At 46.4% G+C, this 23,347-nt stretch overlaps 5 protein-coding genes across 13 annotated transcripts; 3 read left to right on the plus strand and 2 right to left on the minus strand.

Moving 5' to 3' along the window:
* The first annotated feature begins 93 nt into the window (after nucleotides 1–93).
* On the plus strand, nucleotides 94–18,906 carry LOC6550970 (thymosin beta). 3 transcript variants are annotated; one of them, XM_026981739.1, is made up of 4 exons: nucleotides 101–317; nucleotides 4,069–4,204; nucleotides 4,269–4,382; nucleotides 18,878–18,906. In XM_026981739.1, the coding sequence occupies exons 2-4, from the start codon at nucleotides 4,069–4,071 to the stop codon at nucleotides 18,889–18,891; spliced, it is 264 nt and encodes an 87-aa protein (XP_026837540.1). In that variant the 5' UTR covers nucleotides 101–317; the 3' UTR covers nucleotides 18,892–18,906. The 3 variants fall into 3 exon arrangements, with proteins under 3 accessions (XP_026837539.1, XP_026837540.1, XP_001976847.1); XM_001976811.3 differs by lacking the exon at nucleotides 18,878–18,906 and adding an exon at nucleotides 4,527–5,319 and having other exon boundaries at nucleotides 103–317; XM_026981738.1 differs by lacking the exon at nucleotides 18,878–18,906 and having other exon boundaries at nucleotides 94–317; nucleotides 4,269–5,022.
* Nucleotides 5,391–8,165, minus strand: LOC6550971 (tRNA (cytosine(34)-C(5))-methyltransferase). The gene is made up of 3 exons (XM_001976812.3): nucleotides 7,772–8,165; nucleotides 5,865–7,689; nucleotides 5,391–5,809 (listed from the first exon to the last, which is right to left on the minus strand). The coding sequence occupies exons 1-3, from the start codon at nucleotides 7,829–7,831 to the stop codon at nucleotides 5,478–5,480; spliced, it is 2,217 nt and encodes a 738-aa protein (XP_001976848.1). The 5' UTR covers nucleotides 7,832–8,165; the 3' UTR covers nucleotides 5,391–5,477.
* On the plus strand, nucleotides 8,336–9,081 carry LOC6550972 (augmin complex subunit dgt4). The gene has a single exon (XM_001976813.3). The coding sequence runs from the start codon at nucleotides 8,435–8,437 to the stop codon at nucleotides 9,038–9,040; it is 606 nt and encodes a 201-aa protein (XP_001976849.1). The 5' UTR covers nucleotides 8,336–8,434; the 3' UTR covers nucleotides 9,041–9,081.
* LOC6550973 (histone acetyltransferase Tip60) lies at nucleotides 9,006–11,719 on the minus strand. Its single transcript, XM_001976814.3, has 5 exons — nucleotides 11,003–11,719; nucleotides 10,808–10,934; nucleotides 9,528–10,752; nucleotides 9,201–9,413; nucleotides 9,006–9,140 (listed from the first exon to the last, which is right to left on the minus strand). Coding segments are annotated over exons 1-5 (1,626 nt in total). The 5' UTR covers nucleotides 11,063–11,719; the 3' UTR covers nucleotides 9,006–9,139.
* On the plus strand, nucleotides 11,361–22,038 carry LOC6550974. Of its 7 annotated transcripts, none has more exons than XM_001976815.3 (8): nucleotides 11,361–11,440; nucleotides 12,186–12,492; nucleotides 12,552–13,204; nucleotides 14,737–14,865; nucleotides 15,009–15,740; nucleotides 15,877–16,353; nucleotides 16,454–20,153; nucleotides 20,269–20,350. In XM_001976815.3, the coding sequence occupies exons 3-8, from the start codon at nucleotides 12,614–12,616 to the stop codon at nucleotides 20,331–20,333; spliced, it is 5,694 nt and encodes a 1,897-aa protein (XP_001976851.2). In that variant the 5' UTR covers nucleotides 11,361–11,440; nucleotides 12,186–12,492; nucleotides 12,552–12,613; the 3' UTR covers nucleotides 20,334–20,350. The 7 variants fall into 7 exon arrangements, with proteins under 7 accessions (XP_001976851.2, XP_026837533.1, XP_026837537.1 ...); XM_026981732.1 differs by lacking the exon at nucleotides 11,361–11,440 and adding an exon at nucleotides 11,528–11,619 and having other exon boundaries at nucleotides 20,269–22,038; XM_026981736.1 differs by lacking the exons at nucleotides 11,361–11,440; nucleotides 12,186–12,492; nucleotides 12,552–13,204 and adding an exon at nucleotides 14,053–14,278.
* The last annotated feature ends 1,309 nt before the right edge of the window (nucleotides 22,039–23,347 follow it).

The raw sequence follows: 23,347 nt of genomic DNA on the forward strand, positions 1-23,347 counted from the left end.
TCATGTGCCAAAAACCCAGTGTGGCCAGAAAAAATTATAACCAAGCAAGCCCAGTGTGACCGTGAATCCGCACAGCAAAAACATCACAGAAACACAAACGCGATAGTATCGTCGCCGTATAAAAAGCGGCGGTCACCGCCGAGCGCCAGTATTAAATTTGTGACGTCAAGAGCTCCGCTTCGCGACCATCAACGGCTAAACTTCGCCAAGTGTACAGCTATACATAGAGAGGTATATAGAAGGCCGACCCCGCCAGCATCCCAGCTTAGTAATTCACTTTTGCCAATCCAAAAACCAACGCCAAAAACCAAACCAAGGTGAGTTCCATTTTGCACTCCACGCGCAGATTATAACTTTGATTTTTGTCGCTTTTTGTCCATTTTCGATGGGGGGATCGCCGGTAATTTCCTTTCCTGTGGAAAGGGGGGAAAGTGGTAAAAGGGGATCTTAACTGGTTTTTGTTGACTGCGCTTCTTCATTGATTGCAAAAATGGCAGCGGATTTGTTATAAATATTTATTGTGCTGGGCTAGTCCGTTACCTTTTACTCTTTCTCCTCGTTTCCATTTCTTTTCTTCTACTTTGTAACTCTTTTTCTGCAGCTGTTGAAGCGCTTTTGTCGTCGCCCCTTTGTTGACTATTTTTTTTTTTGTTTTTTTTTTATTATTTTTTGTTTTTTGTGTGGCTCAAACTTCAGATTTGCGCGTGTGTGTGTGTGTGTAAGTGCCGGCCGGCATTTTTCACTTCTTTTTTCACCGTCTGCTTTCCGACGTGTGTATGCATGTCCATGTGTGTGCGTGCTTGGGCGGGGCGCATGTGTTGTTGCTGCCCAATATCCTCCCCCACAGTGGGCACCACGAAAAAAGTGACACTATGTCTTGGAAATTAATTCACTTAATGCATTGGGGATCACAGAAGGTATATAAACTTAATCTGCTAAGTTTGAGCTTATGTGAAAGAAAAGTAGGTGCAAATCAGAGTCTTCTCAAAATATAGAAGTAATTAGTTGCAGGACTTTGATTTTGAATTATTAAATAGGCGTTAATAAGACGAGGGCAACGATTTTAACTATTCCATCATTCTACTCTAAAGTAGAACCATTTTAAAATCGTCTGAATTAGAGCATATCTTGCAATGAAAAATTAACTGGGAAATATAGGCATATGCACATTTCATAAGGATGAAGTCGCTATCTGTGCGACCTGGACTGTGCGATGTGTGTGCTGGCGAATTGCGAATTTAGCTGGGCGTGGTGCTGTGTCACTTGAATATCCAATATCCAGCGATTTTGAAATTGAATATATGACTAAACGCAGCCGCCTGCATAAAATGTGTATATAATGTGCACAACAAAGTGCTTAAAATTCATCGCAAGTCGCCGATTGCGCCTCCCTTTCGCCCTGTCTCTCTCTCTCTCTTTCTCGCTCTCTAGTTGCACACACTTGTGCATTTCTGCAGGAGATGAGGGTGTAAATGTAAAGCGGACGTGTCTGTCATTTCTCATTTCCCCATCTCTCCAGCTCCTTTTCTTTGCGCTCTCTCCACCCTTTCTTCTCGCCTCCTTTTTGCACTCCGTTCGTCGGCTGGTTGCCACGCATCAGCGGATTTGACTCATTTTATTTTACATATTATGTACATACATATGTCTGTTATGTATGTATATATGTGCATATTCCTATTCTTATTCCCAAAACAATTTTTGTGTCTTTTGTTTTTAACGGTCTCTTGGCGCCGTCTCACTCACACCCCCGAAAAGAGCCAAAAGATATACATATGTATATCTGTAAGAGAATTAACCAAAACAGGAAGAAAGAAAGAAAGCAAAAGAAAAGCTTACAAAGTCAGGCGAAGAAGAAGCACATCTGTGTGGGCAACGATAAATTCACCAACAAACATATGTACGTATCTATGTATTAATGTCTGTACGTACATATGCAATGTGCGATGATTCATCGGCTGCTTTTAAGCGGGACGACCATATTTCGAATTTCGAAGTTGGAAGTTGATTCACGGCGAACTTCATTGCCCCCTCCCCCATAAAAATCACCTCCTCACCGCCCCGAATCGCCATCACTCCCACTTTGTATGTATGCGAAGTTGTCGTTATTTATGTTGTTGTTGTTTCTTAGTGGCCTCTCCTTTGTTTGGTGCAAGGAGCTGACTAATACGACACTCGTCGTTTACACGATGACCAATTAATCGAAATTCAAACTGAGCGTCTAGATCGATACTACATCTTAAACACTATGCCCACAAATAGGCATTCAAGTTGATGCATTATTTGATGCTAAGATAATTTATGAAAGCTATAATCATAAAGCTTGACGTTCCGTTACCACGATCAAACAACCATAATCCCCCAATAAGTTACACATTGAAAAGAATGTGCAAACATCATTTCTAGAGCAGATATTCTTTATTGTTCAGTTGCCGTTTTCTTATTATTGGCTCACCGCTGTTATTTTGGTGCTGATAAAGAATTGTGGGCAATTCATCAGCATTATCAGGACAAAGATTAGCGAGTCAATTAATCATCAGTTAATACCAGCAAATCAATAGATTTTTGGTTTACTAAGAGTATTTGTATCAGAGTAAGGAATGTTTGTGGGATTGCAGCAAGTCAGGCATAGATTCGTTATAATAGTGCTGCATGAACCGATCGGGCTACGATACGCTTGTGAGCCGGGGAAAATGGAAGTATGGAGAGTGGGAAAATCGGCGGCCGTTAGTCAGTCAATCAACGTGATTGGCCAGCCGCTTGAGGCGCAGCTTTCCGACCATTTATGGCCATAAATGTGCAAATAAATAAATATAGATTCGCGATGCCTTTTCTCTGTTTCTCCGTTTTGCTTTTGGTGCGGTCGCTGCCCTTGTACCGATTGCATTTCAGCGCAGCTGTTTAATCGAATGCAATGCAGTCCCAATCCGAGTGATGATTTGATACCAATAAGATATCGGTGCACAAAGAGGATTCTTTGTCCGGCGCATTTGCTATTGGATCTCGGGGGGCATGCTATGTGGCACGCACACTCGAATTTCGCAACTAAAAATAAACGTGATAAAATGCAGTTTAACCGCTCGACGAAGTACACATGTCTTCTGATAAGAATGCCAGTGCTAAAAACAAAGGCCAAGAACAGCAGCAAAGCGAATTGGAGTATTAATCTGTTTCCAGTTTGAAAGGTTCGCTGAACTCCTCGCTCTCTCCGCTACGCTTCCTTTCTCTCCTTCTGATAGGAACACAGACTTGCATGACTCGTCCTTGCTGCGATTGTGTGTGCGGCTTTGAGTCATCGTTATCGCCCCACATTTCTCCACACGGCTATCGCTTGAGAAATCAACGGTCAACAAAGAGATATGACGTTTCTGTTTATAGAAAATGAATTATTTATTAAGGCGCAACACAGTAACAACCAAGGCAAACAGTGAAGAACAACAAATCGACAATCGGAAAGTTGGCTTCCTCTTACTCACCGATAGCATCGACATCCTCTTCCGACTTGGCTCCAATTAGATTTCTTTCTAACTGGAAATGTTTAAATGGGGAATTCTTTTGCATTTCAATTGTGTTTCAATTTCATTAGCTAACCGCCTTTTTTGATTAATTAATGAGCGACATAATACGTTTTTTTAAAAGTATCAAACAAATAAAACAAACAAAAAGACGAGCCATTGATATGTATTTTTAAAAATACCTACAAATCATTTATTGGTTCTATGACTTCTTGTCCTCAAAGTTTATATAAAAGGAAACCTGATATGTGTATGAACACAGTAGCTCTTATCTAACTGCCAGTGATATTTTTATATGGTTTGGCTGTTGTATTCATTAATTTAAATTTTCTTGTGTACTATTAATTTGGAATCAATTCGTGCCTAAGACTTTGTTATCTAAGTTGAAACCACTATCATAATTCCCAAATCAATTGGGTGTGTCAGCAAACTGAAACGAAGATCAAGTGATCGATCAGCAATTAAAGGTACCAGAAAAAAAATGATCCCAAAGATAAGATACGTTTTAGTATCAAGGCAAATAATTTAAGATTAATCAAAAAAAATTCTCGTTCAGATGGCCGCCCCAGCACCAGCACTCAAGGATCTGCCCAAGGTGGCCGAGAACCTAAAAAGCCAGTTGGAGGGATTCAACCAGGACAAGCTGAAGAACGCCAGCACCCAGGAGAAGATCATTCTTCCCACCGCCGAAGGTGAGTTGGCTATTGGTGAAAGGCCGAAACCATGAAAACCGAAATCTAATCCCCCGGCTCACAGATGTGGCTGCCGAGAAGACCCAGCAGTCGATCTTCGAGGGCATCACCGCTTTCAATCAGAACAACTTGAAGCACACGGAGACCAACGAGAAGAACCCGTTGCCCGATAAGGAAGGTGCGTTCGTTGTAGGCCATCTAGTATGTGGCATATACATATTATGGTCTGGCCATAAAAGGCAGGCTGCCTTAGATGGCCAATGCAGGCTCTATAATTGTGTTGTTATTTCTCCATTTCTCAACCTCTCAACTCAAATTGCAGCCATCGAGCAGGAGAAGGAGAAGAATCAGTTCATCGCCGGCATCGAGAACTTTGATGCGAAAAAGTTGAAGCACACCGAGACCAACGAGAAGAACGTGCTGCCCACCAAGGAGGTGATCGAGGCCGAGAAGCAGGCTTAAAATGGGGGCTCCAATGTGGTCCACTCCGATCCGAGATCTGAGATCCGATCCTCAGTCACCCCATCTCTCTTTTTCGACTCGCCGCATCTCACTCTTTATACGTATAAAGCTATTCCCTCTCATTTTTCAACTGCTACCAAGTTATTCGAACCGCTGCGCATGCGCGTGATAGCAAAAGTATTTTACTATTATCGTATTTCGGTTGTCCTTTTTTTTTTTGCAATATTTTTATATATATATATTTTTTTGTATTAACAAGCAAGAGAGCCAGTCTCATTCCTACAGCGTAATTAACATAAAATAAACATTCGTCTATCCCATATATTTGTGCATAAATGTTTCCAAAACACACGACACACACATCATCAGAGGAAAGATAAAACGCAGATACAAAGCAATACGACAGCCAACTCACTCAGAACATTTACACAAAAAAAAGACAGCAAATATATGAGAAATACTTTTTAAAAGACACGAAAAACGTATGAAGCGTATAAAACAGAAAAACAAAAAGAAATACGGTAGAAAGCATCTATATAAAGAGTATGTGTAATTTTTTAATGAACTTTTTTTTATATACTTTACATACGATATATTTATACTGGGAAAAATAAAAACATAAATGTAACATTTTATAACAAAAACGTACTAAATCTGCACTGGCTTTTGCTTTCTTTGGGGCGGAAAACCTCTGAAATAATACAAAATGGCTGAAATAGCCCAATTCATGATTATATGTATATTTTGATTCGTAGTAATTATACAACTGGTCCGCTTAAATGCTAGATTTCGTAGCTACTCCCGATAAACACTAACTTCTGGTGGCCACCTCTTCGGTGTCCATAGGGACACCAACAGCACCACTGCCAGAGGATGTGAGCTCCGGGGCGGCGCTCTCGCCCGAGGAATCGGCTTCGACCTCACCACTCTTGCCGGCCTCAGCGTCTGCTGCAGCGGCAGCCGCCACTCTCGCGTCCTCGTACTTGTTGGTCTCAAACTTGCTGAGATCAGCGCCCAGCAGACGCAGAATGTGGATGGTCTCGTCCTTGTGGACATAGGCGCGCAGACTGGAGGTGCCGCGCCAGCCCACCGTGTACAACGTGAACCGCTCGTCCACGTACTTGAGGATGCAGCTACCCACGCCTGAAATAGAGTACCATTAGCCAACCGTCAGAACATAAGAACCGGCCAAACTTACCCAATTCCTTACAACGCTCCTGGGTTTCCTTCTTCAGTTCGTGAGTCGACGGTGGCTGCGTGGGATCAGTGCAATTGAGCATCATCACCAGGTCCTCGCGCTCCACCTGGATTCTCCTGTTAGCGCCCATGAAGGCATTGGAGGTCTGGAGACCCTCCTGGGCCAATCGGAAGGGATGCACCGTGTGCCGGTTCTCGCAGCGCACGAATGTCTTAACGCCCGTGTTAATGATCTTGATGTTGTTTTCGTTGTTAAGCACCAAATCGCGGATGGGGTCGGAGCAGTAATAGATGTTCTTCTTTTTCTCCGTGATGCAGCGAGTCAAGAGGCATCGTTGGCTAAGGGATTCGTCCAGCTGGTAGAACTCCTTGATAGCCTCGTAGTCAGGATCTTTCTCGCCGAAGAACACATAAGGATCTTCCTTGTAGCCATGCAGACGTCGCTTTTTCCTTTGCGGTCCCCACGGGACGGACTTCTCCTCGATGGGCTTGCCCTCCTCATCCAATTGCGGATCAGCTGGAGGCTGCTTGGCCTTCTCGTTCAGCTGCACAAGCTCCACCACATCGTTCTTTTCGAAACTTAGCTGACGGCGCTTCTCCAATACGGCTACAAAGAAGCCACCGCTGTCCTGGAGATGCGGCAACACCCGCAGGCACTTGTCCAGCCCGATCTTGGCCATCTCGTCGGCTGGCAGCGGGAACATACCGGGCCGTATGATGGTGTGCAGGCTTTCAGGCACCTCATCGAAGCGGGTAAAGATCTGGTCCACCTCCTTGGTGGCCAGCTTCCAGTCAGTCATGCCTGGCTTGTACTTAAGACCTGGCACCAAGTGCCCCGCATCTACCAGCTCTAAGGCACCGTCAGCCTCTTTGATAATGCGCTGCAGCACCGCCTCGTTCTCGATGGGATTAAGTGAGCAGGTGGAGTACACCAGACGACCGCCAACCTCTAGCATCTCAGCACCACGGCGCACGATCCGGTATTGGATGCCGTGGAGATTGTAGGCCTGTGCCAAGTTCCACTTGAGCCAAATGTCTGGATTCTTGCGCAGTGTGCCGTCGCCGGAGCAAGGTACATCGCAAAGGATCTTATCAAACTTAAGGATCGCCTTTGAGCCGTCAGGCTTTGTGGTCAGGAGATTGGGAAAGACACTGCTGTCGTGATTGGTCACCAACAGGCAGGGCGAGTTAAGGCGCTTGGCCTGGTGAACCAGCATGTAGCAGCGGTTGTTGTCCACATCGTTGGCGAGTACGAAACCGGGCGGAATCTTGTGTTCCTCGGGAGCAGCGTGAAGAGCTTCTATGAGCTGGGCTGTCTTCGAACCTGGCGCGGCACACATGTCCAGAACTTTGTCCGTGGGTCGTACATCCAGGACAATCGGCGGGATCATAGATACCGCCTCCTGCCGGCTGATTCCACCCGCTGTGGTCTCCACAATAAGGAAGTTGTGCAGCCGGTAGAGCGGCTCCGAGCGTCGAATGTCCTTTCGGGTGAGGTGAAGCTGGTAGGCCAGCCCGTTTGGATACCAGGGCAGGCAAAGCGGACGTTCCACATCCTCGGGCGCCTTCTGGTGCAGCTCAGCCACCGCCCTCACATACTCGGTGAATAGCTGCGTCTCAATAATGGAAAGCAAGGCCTTGGCCTCGTCCTTGAATCCTGTCACACGGAAAGTAGTGGGCAGGTTGTCCCTGATGGATTCGAGAAACTGCGACCATTCCTCTTCGCTGGCGCAGATCTTCTGTAGGTGGTAATACTTAATGAAGAATGCATTATCCCTTTTGATCTCCTCGTAAGGCAGGGCACGACGATCGGGGCGCTCCGGACCCTTTAAAATATAAAATATTACATACATCATAATAAAATCCAAAAACGTGGAGTGTTACTCCTTTCGAATTGAGGTGACTTACGTTCTCGCGCTTTTGACGTTTGCGTGCCGCAAAGGGATTTTGTTTCTTATTTCGACCCATTTATCAATATCAATATTAAATCAACCGAATAAGTTAAAAAAAAAATCAAGCAAGCGTTTATATATTTTCTAAACGAAACCAATAAATAAAACGTGTTCGCCGGCTAACTGGCAACACTGATGGGCAAGCGTGGCCGGACTGTTGGAGATCGGCAGGGAAGATGAAATATGGTTTTAAAAAATATTAAACACCTCGGGATTTACTTTTTCCTTCCGTACCATACAGTTGGTGCATACACTTGACTTATTTTGGAAGTTTAATTTCAACCGCATGGATGAAGTTTTTAGCGCCAAAATCTTTCAGCGCTGCCATCTAAAAATTGTTTTCCTAACTATCGATAAAGTCAAGCAACTTATTCGTTTTCTAAAAACCTGAATTACCTGTTGTTTTATATAAATAAAACTACAAATGTTGTACAATGCAAGCATAATATATATTTTTTTTAAGAACCTTACCATTAAAACAAAAATAATAACCAGATTTTACATGAATAGTTATGAGTTAATCAGTATTAAAAATCCCTGTTAGCTGACTTCGATACCGATAGCTTTAATCGAATCCAAATTTCCCACATTTAAAACTATGAAATTTTTGTAAGTTATCATGGAGACGCCACCAACGCCCACCACGACCACCCCGTCATCATCGACAACTGAGGGCACCATGGACGACATCCAGTACCTGCTGCACCTAGAGGCGATTCGCCGTTTCCAGGAAGACAGCCGCAATGTAAAGCGCCAGATGGAGGAGCAACTGCACATTTGGCTTGACACCAAGTGTGAGTATCAGCGGGAATTTGGGCGGATGGCGAGGATCCTTAGGTGCGGAGCGTTGCAAGCGGCCGTGGATGCCCATCGTGGATCTGATGTCAAACAAATTGAGCAGGCGGCCAAAGATATCGCTAGTCTGCTATCCAAACTAAGCAATGATCTGCGTCCCGCTATTTTGGACTCTAACGATGTGGAGCACGGCCTGGATCAGCTGAACAGCAGCCACAAACCGCGCTTAAATCTCTGCCGGCAGCAACGAGAGTGCGCCCAGAACCAGGAAGCTCTAAGGAGTTTGCGTACCGCAGTCGATGGTTTAGAGAATGGTATGGAAATGGGCATGGCACAGGCAATAAATCGCCTTGTGGAGGACCTCCTCCCACCGCGGGAAAAAGAACAACTACCCGGTCGTCTCAAAAGTATATTTGATTGTGCGATATAAACTAGTTTATAATAATAAAAACAGAGACTTGCGAATGAAAACTATGAGCTACATACAACGATGGCAGGTCCATCCGGTGAAGAGTATTAGTAGCGACAATCTGGAACACAGATTTAATACTGGTTAATCGCAGTTCTTTAGGGAGATTAAGGGAGATTACCATTTAGAGCGCTTGGACCAGTCTTTTGGAGTCCAGTGTAGGCATTTTGAGTCAATGCGGATCTTGCGTTTGTCCATTGCGCGACGGTGCTGCTCGATGGTATCCCGGTTGATGCACACGATGTACTGGCCCTTGTAGTAGTTGATCAGGTTCAGGTTTTGCAGCGTTGAGATCACGTCCTCTTTTTTGATGGATGTGCATTCACAGATGTCGCTGTTAAGTAAAAAAGTTTTAAAAACATGCGCTGTAATCTATGATGCTACAATGAAGCACAATCGCACAATCTGGATTGAAAACTCGTTACTATAAGCTTATAACTAGTCATACTTTATTGTTATTGTGGGCTTCTCGCCGTCCGTGCTCGGGTTTTGACTGATAAATATCTCCAGTATGGTTTGCGCCCAGTACGATCGATACGAAAGCAAACCCAGATCAGACAATGGTTTCTCCGGCGATCCCGTTTTACCCTCAAACTTGGACAACTCGTAGCTGAACTCAATGAGCAGCTTGCCGTAGCCCTTGCGCTGATATGGAGGCATTGTAAGAATGCAGGCTACGTTGTAGTCCTCGGTACTTTCCTTTTCCTTGGAGAAGTACCCTACTATGTGGAAGCCGCGCGAGTCGAACTCGGTCATTACGTAGAAGAGAAACGGATCTGTATCATAGTAAAGTGTCTTGTGGTCGAGAAAGAGTTTGGCAAGCAGGCACAAGTTCTGGGCATACACCTTATTTTTGCGGCCGTCGATTTCAAAGAAAGATATTGTGTGTTTGCGGTAGATCTCGTTCCCCGGAGGATGCCTAAGATTGCACTTGGAGAGGTGCCTCTCCAGGCATTTCCTGCTCTTCCTGTACTTCAGGCAGAACTCGCAAATGTAGATGCAGGGCATTTGGCACAGCTCTTGCGGATAGGGCGAGAAATACCAGGGCTTAATGCGATGTCTACCCAGCTCAATCATCTCCACGTTCTTCATGCGGGTTACCACGTCGTCCTGGTGCGTAACCATACTGCCTGATTGCCTTGGCGTGGGCGTCTTACCATCTTGCGATCCATCACCATCCTCATTGGCCGCGCCGCTTATCAAACCATCGCCGGTCACATGCACGGGCGTAGTCGTGGGTGTCTGTGGAGTGGTAGGATGCGGATGTGACTGCTGCTGTTGACTCGATAGGCTGTGGTGTCCATGGGCCGAGCCTCCGTGGACTTTTCGTTTGCGATTAATGCGCTTCTGAAGGGCTGCAGCCAAATTATTGCCATTCACAAGCTCTCCCACACTGCTGGGTGTTCCGGGAGGAGCCACAGAGCTGGGAATGCCTGCAAGGGGAGGAACACTGCCTGATGCACCAGTGGGAGTCGAGGCGATGGCTGTCAGAACACCGGAACCAGGATGTTGCGGCGATGTAGGCCGAGAAACGCTGCCCGCCAGGGAATGGTGGCGCTGGGGTGTGGTCACTCCGGTGCTGGTTCCTGTTTGGGAACCGTCCCGCCGCGGAAATTGCACCTTTCGCGTATACAGATCCTCCTCGTTGACCCATTCGTCCAAGCGCTTGTTGACTGCGAATTGGCGCTTATAATACAAATGTTCTCACTGAACGACCCCGGTACTCACAGTCCACATAGTGCACATAAAACTGCCGGCGCCCATCCAGCTCTTTGATGCTCACAATCTCCGCCAGCGGCCAGTCGTCCGTTTTGTGCATCCTGACGGGCAAACGACATCCCTCGGTAAGGGCGGCCTGCAAGTTTGCGGTTTAAGACCTTTAGATCGAACACGAAAAACACTACAAAGCGTTGTCAAACCCACCGTTGACTCGCAAATGGAGGCCACATCGTCGTCGAACTCATATTTGTGGTTAATTTTCATTTGTTTATATTTTATGCTTTTTTTTTCGCCCTAAAACAGCAGCGTTGCCAGATGGCGAAACGCCTAGAACTATCGACAAATCGATTAACGCCACAGTGACATCAGCGGTTTAAAAATATCGATGACATGGGCAGTGCTGCGCAGCGTCGCGTCGCCTTTTCTAAGTGCTGCACAACACAACAACTATTCCAAAGAGTTCTTCGGTTCGCGTTCGGTATTTTTTCTCATGTGCCTACTGTGCAATTAAACAATTTCGCCCGCTTATTTGACAGATAATAAACAATCGTTCGACTCAGTTGGAGTTTATAGAACTTGAGTGCGTGGCTATGTGCTCCCTTCTTTTCAGTTGCTAAACCAAAAAAGAAAAACGCTGAGAAGGTCAGAGAAATGTACACAGGCGCATACCTGCGCCCGTGTGTGTGTGTGTGTGCGTGCATCCGTGTGTGCGTGCATCCGTGTGTGCTCGTGTGAGTGCGCAGAAAGTTATACAGCTGTCATCGACTGGCTTATTTATCAATAAATAACTACTGTGATCAGCGGAAAACTTCGGTTACTGGGTAATTGCGACTACAACTGCGTGCAATTGTGCGGCAGTGACCAAATGCTGTCGAGCTGAGCGGGGAATTGCTGAAAAAGCTGGGCAAAATGACGTGTTTTGCGCTAGTGTTGCCACTGACAACAGCCGCAGGGCTGCCAACTCGATGGGCATTTTCCTAAATAGCCTCTTTGGTGATACTAATTAGTTGGTAAATGGGCATGCAATATCGTGTTGATTAGTAGATGGAAGCCTAGAGAAAAGGCCGATTTACCAACCTCAACGGATTGCCCCTAAACAATAAACAGCATTTGACAACCCTGACATGCAGTGCAGTTGGCAACACTGTTTGATAGCCAAAAAAAAAAAGAAAATATGGAAAAAGACCAGTGCTTTTTAAAGAAATTCGAAGTTAGTGGGCCGCAAAGGGTCGCCGAAGACTAAACAGCACATGTCACCACCCACCGCCCCTTGCCGCATGTTCGCATAAGCACAACAACAACAAATGCTTCAAACACCCAGTCAGTGGGCCAATGTCTCGGTTTCAGTTTTGTCTCACCTTCATCCCCATTTCCCAATCAATTGCAGAGATCCGTGCGCACACATTTCCGTATTCCGCTTTGCTTGCGAGCAATTCGCATCTCCTTGCGTAAATGCCGCGGACGAAGGTTTGAGCCGGAGGAGAACTACTGACGACAGACCTGTCAAGTGCAGCAGGAGTCCCGAGTGATAAGCAATAGGTGGGATCCCTCAGTAGTTCACACCGTCTGGAAGTCGGGAGGAAGCGACAGAAAACGGCCGCACAGCCGGAAGAACACTTGCAGTCGCTGTGGCGATCCCGCGGCGGCTGGGCAGCTGGGCTACCTAGAAAAATCGCGAAGAGAAGAAACAGCTTGTAAGCAGTGGCTAGGAACTCTAGATATACCCGTTTACTAAAACAAACTTCCCCAACAGATTCGAGGAATTCGAATGGCATTTGTTTTTTTCGTTCGTTGCATGCCACCAAACGAAAGAAGATGAACAATGAACAAACGCCGTCATCATCAGACACACCGGCGGATCGTGTGGGATCTGGTGGAGCAGCTGCCAAACTGCCAACGATCATACCGGACACGCCCATCGTCTCGATTGCCGCTGGCACGATGAGCGAGAGCACCACGACGACCACCGCCACCAAGACGACGCCGACGCCGTTTCCACAGGAGCAGCTCATGACCATGATGTCGGACCATGTGGCCAAGGTGGACGCGCATCTTGACGAGGCCTGCAGGAACCAGGGGGCCAGAGACGACGACAGCCAAGGAGCGGTAGCAGTGGTTGCCAACCATGTAGCCACCAGCGGTAGTAACAGCACAGCCGGTGACCCCAAGAAGTCATCATCCCCTAGTAATAGCCATACCACTGGTAACCACGCCGCAACCGCAGAGGCTACTAAAGGCTCTACAGCAACAGGAGATTCGCCCTTCTCGCAGGTCTTTGCCATGCTGAAGGATTCGCCCAGTGCTGAACTGTCGCGACCAAACCGCAGAGTCCTCCAGTACGGGACCACTGCCAAGGGCAAGACCCAGGATGATCAGAATGTCGGCAAGCGACAGAAGAAGAAAAAGGTAAGTGCGTTCAGGCAAAGTTGCAACTTAACGTGGAAATATAGCGTATTTTTAAAAGAAACTCAGTTAAGATATTCTTTTATGAGGAGTATATATTTATTATTCGCAAAAATTCACATTTGAGTACGTTCTGGAATGCTGAAACTCTATAGAGTTCTGAGTATCAAATCTATACATGAATGACCAGTATTGAATAGAGTAGCTCAGTTTAGAAACGATTTCAAAAAATTGAAAACTTATTTTGATTTTGAAAGTATTGCACAATTTTCTGTTAGGCATGAAATCCGATTTCCATTTTAAACCAAGGTGGGTTCTAGACATTTCAAACTAGATATCAATATTGTTTATTTGTCCCCAAAACTATAAAGTGAAATAGATACTTACGGTTGCAGCTGATTAACGTTGTTTGAAAATACATTTTTTGACTAAGAAAATGTCGCAAAATTATCTTAAAATATGAATTTTGGTTAAGTTAAGTTAAGATTATCGAATGATTATCAAGCACGCTTATGTACAAGTGCCAGAATGCTTAACTTTGATGGCAAAGAAAAGTATATTTATATAAATGATATCTTTTTTACGATATAAACACATTTATTATTAATAATATTAGAAGGCTTTCTTAGCTTTAAGTACTTAACTTATTTTATAGAAATTAAAAAGGTACAATTCATGGGATATGGCACTAGAAAAAGTATGCATTGAGTTTGTACGCATACTTTTTCTAACCAGTGTATATCGAACGCCGAATTTTATTTCAAAATAAATATATCGGCAATCAATACCCCTAATGAATACATACATACACATCTACGAATATTAGATTTAGTACCGTTTACGAAGTTAATGGCAAAGTAGAATTCGAAAACACCAGCGTTGGTTGGAAATAGATGTAGAAATAGATCAAACATACGGTCATCTCGCTCTGGCCAGCTTGGTTTATAGCTTTCGAAATAGTCCTGTTACCTTGTGTTCGATCCACTGCTCGCACGCAGAATATTCAAACCAAAAGGAGAGAGAGAGAGCCAAGTTCACTGCAAGTTCTACAGATTGCAGTAGGTTTTTTGACCAGCGGTTACCATAATTATTGAAATTCATACTCCGAATCGGGCAGGCAGAAGGAACGGATAAAACCGCAAAGCGTTTGTTTATCTAACAACACATTGGCGACAACCGCGGCATTAACCACACAAGCTTCTCGTCTTATCCCGTTATTATTGCAATTATTGTTTTTTTTTTTTTTGTGTGTTAGTGTGCAACACCATTTACATATGTGTGTACGCATGTACATCGTTTATTTACTGGAACCGTGTGCTATTTAATGCCTCAATTGCTCTGCGGTCACTACTCCAGCAGTTCGCATAAGAAACTTGGAAGGGCATGTGTTAGGGATAAGTGGAGCTGCGATTTCTTTTGATTTTTTTTTAGGTTAAGTCGCCGCTATTAATGTTTTACACATGTACACTTGTGTTCGTATTGGTGAATGAAAAATAAGCAAAACTAATTTCCAAATATTTTGCACGCCTTTGCAGACAAAATACGATACTTGGGAAGATAGCGATTTTAATGATCTGGATGACGCATCATTGAAGAAGCTACTCGAAGAGGCCTACTGGTATCGAAATCCTGGCGACAGAAAAAACAAGAGCGAGCGATTTCTGGTAAGATTACTCTTATGTATGTATGTTGCTGTATAAAAGCAGTAAACTGTTTTTAATACTTCATATGTATGTGTGTATATTTCGGCTTTAATTGTCACATTGAGGCGTACAATAAAAGTCCATTCACATCTACACCCCTGCAGCAAATGCTCAAAAAGGCTGAGTACGACGAGGAGATCTCTTATCGTGCCATCAAATCCTGCCTCACACTCAACCCATCCGCACTAACGTCAAGTGCAGCAACAGGCTCTAGCGGCGGGAGCAGCAGCAGTGCAGGGCACAACAGCAGCTACAACTCCACCAATCACCGATCCACGGATCCCGGACAGCGGCACAAGCAGGGCGGCTCCCTGCAGGATCTCGTCGAGGCGGCGCACCGCAGCGAATTGGCTACAACCTCGGCGGCGGCGGCAGCAGCGACGGCGGCGACAACGGCAGCAACCCAACGTTTCAACTGTGATTACCAGCTGAGTGGCCGCTCCAATCGCCGCCAACAGCAGCACAACCAAAACGCCACCTCCTCCGCATCCGCATCCAAAAAGATCAAGAACTCAAACGTCTCGGGCCGTCAACGCGAAGGAGGCAGCCTGCCCAGCAGTGTCAACTTTGAGCCGTCAGCTGCCATGGATGCCAAGCACAACAAGCAACAGGCTCAGCCTCCGTCAGAAGCTGCAGGAGGACCGTTTTCGGTATCGGTTGGTAACAAGCACCACCACCAAAGCAGCACCGGCAGTTGCAGCAGCCTGCCGAGTCATTTGGACGAACGCGATCCTGAGGCAAGCACCCAGTTCGACTTGGACGTGGACGATGCGACGGGTGTCGGTTCCAGTGCCGCCGTTGGCGTCAGCGGCGTCCAAGACGACTTCATGTTGGAGGTAAGCGATGCTTTGTATTGGTACCTCAAAGTGGGTAAAGTGTAGGGTAAAAATGTTAGATAATTTTCCAAATGGTAGATGGGGCAGATGAGGCTTTGTACAATGCTTATTCCCCCGCTTTCCATTTCCTGTACAGCAATTGGATCCTCAGAATCCCTCGGTGAAGTTTCTGCTTGATGCCCTCAACGACAAGCCATTGGAGGCCAGGTACACCGGTGCCGGAAAAAAGTTCCTAATCGACGACCGTCTAAATTTTTCCGTCCTGGAGTTGTCTGCCAGGAGGAAGCTGCAGCAGCAGGCACAATACCTGGCCGCCCTCACCGGACAATTTGGTCTCGGCCTGGAGGAGGAGAAGCGCAAGGTAGAGGCCGGCTTCGTGTCGTTCAACGACAACTACACGGCGTGCTCCTCGGTTTACGGCGGCGGTGCTGGTTCACCAGCTGCCGTGGAGGGCAGCAAGCCCTCGACCTCCTCCTCGGCCTCGTCCAGTGGTAGCAGCTACGGTGCCTCTTCTGACACAATGTCCAGCGATTTTCGTCCTGCGAAGATTGGACGCATGGTCCCCGCCGCAGGTTCTGTGGCAGCTGCGCCGATGGGTGGCAAGACCACTACGGTGAGTTAGCTTCAGTAGCTTGTGACACTTCTTCCGACTGCAAATACAAACGCCGAGAATTCGACTACTGTTTACATCATCATCTCTTTTTGTATTACAGCGTCAGCTAGACGAGAATGGAAATGCGTTGGGCGATGGCTTTGGTGGCAGTGCAGCCAGTGGAACCAGTGCAGTCGCCAGCAGTAGCAACGGCAATGGAAACCAGTTTACAGCCCTAATAACCACTACGGTGGGATCCAGTGCACCCACCTCTTCCGCCGCACACCGTCAGAATAGCGTCTCCACTCTGCTCTCCTCGGGCACCAACACTACGACCACGGCTATGGCAGCGGCGGCGGTGGCTGCATCCTACAGCCAGTTGCAACAGGCACCGGGTGGAGCCGCGGCTGGAGCTGGTTCTGGAATTGGTATTGGTGTGCAGCAGCCTACCAAGCAGAAGGCGAAGAAGAAGTCGCAGCAGGAACGCAACACGACCACCGTCGATGTGGAGTCAGTTGCCGGTTATAGGGGCAATGATCCTGTCGAGCAGCTCGTCAAGTACATTGAAAACGATGTCAACGGTGGCGGGAACAGTGCCGCTGGACAGCGCAAGAAGGAGCGCAAGAAGCAAAACAAGCTCAAAAAGAGCAACTCGCTGGAGGAGCTACGCACCTGCTCGAAAATGGAGTTGGACGATCTGAAGCGGCAGTCGGCGACCACGGAGATGATGCGCCAGAAGAAGGGCACGAACAATACGTCCTCGGGCGGATCGTCGTCGACGGCCTCTGGTTCCTCAAGCAGTGGCAAACACAACTCGGCATCCGTGGTGGATATTAACAAAAACTGCAACAAGGAGCAGCAACAGCAGTCAACGCCGACGGTGCAAGTGCGCAACAGCAACAATCCAGGATCGCAGCAGCGTAAGGGCGAACGCCGGTCCTGGGGCACCGAAGAGTTGCATTACCTGGGTGACCACCAGGAAATGTCCGCTGCCTGGTCGGAGCCGGAGACTGTTGGCCGAAAGCAGCTGCCGCTCGCGCTGCCCGCCTTGGCGCGCATGTCCGAACTGGAAGCCCTGAATACCGTCCTGTCGGAGACCGCTGAGTTCCATGTGGTTACCAAGAAGAAGAAACCAAAGAAGCAGCGTGCCGTTACCATGGACGATGCAGCGGTGGCTGCGGCTGCCGGCACGGGCGGCAACTTGCAGCGCATGCAGCAGATCACCAAGTCCGCATCCTCCAACATTATGTCCCAGCGGATGCACTACTATACCCCCTACAACAGCAACAACGGAGCAGGCAGTGCAACCTATAAGCAACAGCAGCAACAGAGCCAACAGTACCAGGAGCACTACCAGGCGCAACAGGGGCAGCATCACCATCACCACCACCATCATCACCACCATCATCACCATCACAGCGGCTCGGCTGTTTCGAATCAGGTGGATAGCTCGCGGCGCAAGTCCACTTCCTCTATGCCGCCATCGGAGAAGTCTGACTCCAGTGATCTCGACTCGGTCCACTCGCTGCCCATTCAGACGGGCAAAAAGAAGAGCCTTGGCGGGGGCAACAACAAGCAGCGGGCGGCGCAGGCAGCCAGTCAACGCCAGGCCAAGCAAAATAATTCCGCTGCTCCCATTTCGTATGCGGATATCGCCCGAAACAAGAAGGAGGGCCTGAACAATGCCACCGCCAGCGACACAGAGCTGGAGCTGGGCGACAAGATCCAGAGCAAGTGTGGTGGCAAATCCAAGTCGCGGCCCGACTTCCCGGAACTGCCTGGTGCTGTTACGACGGGGGCTGCAAGTGGAGGTGCAGTCAATCAGGCGACTGTTGCCAGCAACCAAACTACGCCACCGTCCTCGTCCAGTTCAATCAGTTATTCGCAGAGTCTTAATGCAACACCGCCCAGCAGCAGCAGTGATGCGGAGTCCACCAACTCGCCGGAGTTGTTTGCGCAGGTGCAGATACCGACTTGCAGCATGGCTATGCCTACCCTGACAGCCTCTACGATCAGCTGTGTCAGCAGCTCTGCCGCCAGCAGCTCGTCCACATCCGGCTCACCGCCAGCTTTGCAGAAATCCAAGAGCGTGGAGCACGAAACCAGCTACAGCTGCAACAGCAGCAACTTGGATCAACAGTATCCGGCACTAGAAAGGACCGTCAAGCGGCATAGCACCAACAACGTGTCTGTGGCCGTCGCAGCCTCCACTTCGGCATCATCTTTGTACAACTTTGCAGCGGCAGCCAAGCAGCAGCTGGCGGAGAACGCCTTTGCGGCTATATCACCGCCAGCAGCAGTGAAAACTACCTCAACCGCAGTCGTAGTCCCAGCTTCAGCTCCAGCTTCAGTTCCAGCATCAGTTCCAGCTCCAGTTCAAGCTTCAGCTCCAGCTGCTGTTACAGTTTCTTGTTATTCCTCATCCTCCACACAAGGTTCCACTCAATCTTTACCTTCTGCTGCATCGTCTGCTACAGCTTTGTCGTCGACCAAGGCCAAGGCCAAGCCAAAGGAGCTATCTCCCAGCACCAGTTGCAGCAAGAAGCCATCGAAGCCTAGTCAAGATGCACCGTCAATCAGTCTGTCCACTTCCACCACGCCTAAGACCACCACCAGCACCAGCACTGCTACTACACAAAAGACCACGGCTGCCACGCAGACCGAGGGAGCAAAGAAGCTGATCAGCGGCATCCACAAGCTGCCCAGCAGCAGTTGCATTGCCAAGGGAGCCGGGGCCGTTTTGGAGGCCAGCGCCGGCAGACGTGCTGTGATCATACTCAACGATGATCGCGAAGCGGGCAGGAGCAACAATGAGTTCATATTCGGTGATTTCAACGAGGATGAGCTGAAGCTCTTTGACGATAACTTGGATGATGAGGAGGATGGCCAGCAGCACAAGCAGTCTTCGGACAAGAAACAGCAAACAGAGGCGGAATCTGATGTGGGCCAAGATGACATCGAGGACGTGGACCAAGAGCTGGAAAAGGAACTGGAATGCCTGGGACGACAACCAGGGAAGAAGCAAGAGCAACAGCAACAGCAGGATGTCAGTGCCAGCAGCGATCAGCATTTAAATGATTCTGGTGCAGCTTCGGATGCAGTCAACAGCTCAGCCAGCCTTGACATGCTCTCGATTTCTGCAGAAGCGGCACAATCGTCACCTAACGCGGGTGCAACCGCCACCTCATCCAGTGCAGCCAGTCTCATTAACTCATCCACGCCCTCGAGTGCTTCGTCCGCATCGGCGAGCACCTCCACCTCATCGTCCTCGGTCTCGATTTCATCCTTCTCGGGCGGCAACGGCGCCGCTTGTCTGGCTTCCGTTTCCGGTATGCTTGGAGGAGTGGGCAATCAATCGGGGGACAGCGGCATCTATGCTGCCGCCAACACGTCCATTAAGGAGCACGTTAACTCTTTCCTAAACAAGGCCAGCAGCAGCGAGGAGACGCTGCCGAGTCCCAACTCCATATCGATGCAACAGCTGGAAACGTGCAACGACATCGAGGCGGCCATCATAGCTGCGGCCCGTGCTGCCGCTGCTGCCCGCAGCACCAGCTTCAATCGCAACTCTCAGGAGCAGGAGGCCTTGCAGTCGCAGGTCAAGACCAAGGCGACTGCCAATTCCAATCCGGAGGCGAAGGTTGTTCTGCCCGTGTTTATGACCTATAACGACGACGACGAGAACGATGAGAGCCTGCAGGAACTGAGCTTCATGGCCGACCTTAAGGCGGATGCAGCCACGGAGGATGTGCTGCCGCCACCGCCTTCTTTTCCAGCGATGATGACCAACACGGAACTAATCGTCGACTACATCGCCAAGAGTGAGTACTCGGGTTTGGGTTTCCTTTCTGGTTTTTCCATGCTATCAACTATTAGTATTAACACACGTTTGTGAGAGAAGCCGCATTATTAACACTTCTTTGTGCACTTTTGCAGCCTGGAATGCCATTGCCAACAGCAAGTATGTAACGTACTACAACGAGCAGGAGCAGGAGACCTAGGAACCACAGAAACAGCAATCGCTGCAGCATCAGCGAAATCGGAATCAGCAACTTCGTCGTCAATCACAATAGCAACGTCAGCAATATCGGCAGCAATTTAATGAGAACACCCAACATCGTCTGAAATCAGTAGAGCACTTTAGTTGGAGTTGCGTGTTCTGAAAATTGAAATATTTTTTTTGCTGGTCCATCATTTATATATCTATACACACTATAAATTACTGATATAACGATACGCTTTTATGCTAATTAATGTAAAGAGTCTATAGACGAAATATTGATTAACTTTTGCAAGCGCGGCAGGCGAGGATCAGGGTAGACATCTAAATGGTCTAGATGGTGTGCATGCATGCGAGTGCCTGAGATTAAGAGTATAGGATCTATTTAGATGCAGGTCGATAAAGTAGGGGTGTGGTTCCGGTTCCGCATGCCCAATAGGTTAACTATTGAAGAGGGGATTTATATAGAGGAAGAGAGCATTCAGCTGTGAATAACAAGGAAATCATAACTAAGAAAAGTGAACTTACCAGATAAAAAGTGGTCGCGGGACAGGAGGACATCTATAAGTGAATATTTATTTAACAGAAGTTGACCGAAATTTAACCATTTTTTTCGCCACAAAGTGCGATGTTCAGATAGTGATGTTCAATCAAGCATTTGGATCTGGTTTTGTTAATTTACAATCTTCTGGCTCCCGAAAACGCAACGTTTTACCATTACTATTACTATTACTATTACCATTACTATTACTATTACTGTACTTTAATTATTATTATACAATTACGCCACCGTTTTTTTTTTCGTCATAGTTTCAAATGCCCAAACTGGGCGCGTTGTTGGAGGAAATCCTAATCCTAGATATTAGACAGAGTCAACGTCGGTGTATATAGTGGACCAGAAGTCGTGGAGGCAGTTCGATAATTTTGTTTATGGATCAGAAACAGACTAGAACAAGAACAGAACAGAACAGAAAGCCCCGCGGAAGATATTTGATATGTGTGTATGATAACGACTATTTAAAGTAAACTATGTAAGGCCCGCTTTTTAGCTCCGGCTAGCCATAAATAAGCCTCAAGAGGAGAGTATGTTAAACCGTATAATCGTAAACAGAGAACCACAAAATACCAGCATAAACATAATGCATACACTTACGAAAAATGCCGCCGTTTAGCAGGGAGAGCCACAGAAGGTCTCTCCGAGGGTAAAGAAGTATAGATATCGTAACCATTTAAGGAACAAGTAAAAGTAACGTCAAACAAGTTCAGTAGAGAAGAAATCAATTGGAGTCAGAGACAGAGAAACCAACAAACAATAATCGTTAAGTAAACTCGTAACATAAAGAGCGCAACTAAATTGCTATCAATAGGAATATACATTACATACGTGCATCTATTAACGTAACTTTTTTTTGATAATGCAAACGTTAACCGTTTAAAATCGAGTTTGTAAGAGGCAGGTAACAGTTAGTGTGAACAAAGTAGGAATAAAATTACGGAAAGAAATCATACATTAATTTATCTAAAGTGCGAAACGAGAATGCCTATTTAAAGCATCATTAAAACATTTAAAAATCCGATTTGGAATGCCCACCCCTAAGTCCAAATAAACAGAACGAACTGTGTGAAATGTTTTTAGATATATGTGAAACTGTTTTGCTTCAATCACTGTATATTTTGAAAATAAAAGTAAAGTATAATATCGAAAAGCGGGACATATATTCAACAGCAATCAACCCCGAGTCCTGAATTCTTGACCCTTGACCCTCTAAAAATCCGCATGGAACACTCGCCAGAGCTGTTGCTGCACTGCTCTAAACCATGCTAGCCATCCATCCGAAGCAGAATCAAAAATGAAAGCATTAGAATTTTAACGTAGTTGCTAGGAGGATGATAATATGGAACATATGAAATATTTGTATCTGTACCACACACATTAAGAGGACACTAAGGAAAACACTAGTTTACGAATTCGGCCTTTTGGCGGTTACTTTGAAGAGCGTTATATTTTCAAATTAATTGGAAGAAGGCTGCTGAAAGCGAATGTGTATCAAAATCCAGCTAACTATAGGTTTTATCTTGCGAATATTGATACCAACTTCAGGAGAATGGAAAATTGTTTAGGGAACTATATTTGATTTATTTGGGATTTTATCTTTCAATATTTCGTGTTAAACATTATTTCCTTTCACACCCAACGCTTTTTTCGAGAATATCATGTTCTATTTACAATACACATGTTTAATTTCAGCATACTCAGATTAGTCTAAGAAACGTGTTTTTAATGACGTACATTTCTCGTGTAAACTAGTGTTATATATGTACAACCACTAAGTCAAACTAAGCCAATGTACACTGCAACAATTTTAGACAATTGAGAACTAACAAGAAACAGAAACAAGATACACAAAACCGAAACTTCGAGAGTATGGAAAACAACATTAAATTAAATTATACGCTAGGTCAGTGAATAAAATTAATACTGAAATATTAAAAGTTACTTATAAACAGAAGGTATAACACGAAAAAAAGTTTCTTATGTGTGTATTTATGTAATATATATATATTGTAGTTGTGTGTATGTGTATATAAATAGTAAATTGTGACTCGAAACAGAGAAAATCACGGAGGCATATGAAGGATCAGGATAATCGGACATTCATTTTTCCCGCTATATAGTAAACCGCCTTTTTCGTAGGACGAGGTGGCTCGAGCTTGGAGTTTGAAGGTCGAAAAATCGGCCGACAGACCAACACTAGGATTGTTTTAGTTTCGCCTTTTGTTTTTACGTAGCTAGCGTATTGTTCAATTTATCGGATTCGGATATTAGATATCGGAGTGAGCGCTCGAGTTGCGTACAGTTCAGTCTGCATTATTTCTGTCTTGCGTGCACTTGTTGAGTTTGAAATACAATAATTGGGAACGGAGCGGAGTGGCGAGAATTGAAGAGCAGCGAGCGCAAGGGAACTATAATCATAGATATACATACATGTAACAAAGTCTACGACTAAGTCTATT

The sequence above is a fragment of the Drosophila erecta genome, unplaced genomic scaffold (genome assembly GCF_003286155.1).
Source record: "Drosophila erecta strain 14021-0224.00,06,07 unplaced genomic scaffold, DereRS2 tig00000126-arrow-pilon, whole genome shotgun sequence".
NCBI classification, from domain to species: domain Eukaryota; kingdom Metazoa; phylum Arthropoda; class Insecta; order Diptera; family Drosophilidae; genus Drosophila; species Drosophila erecta.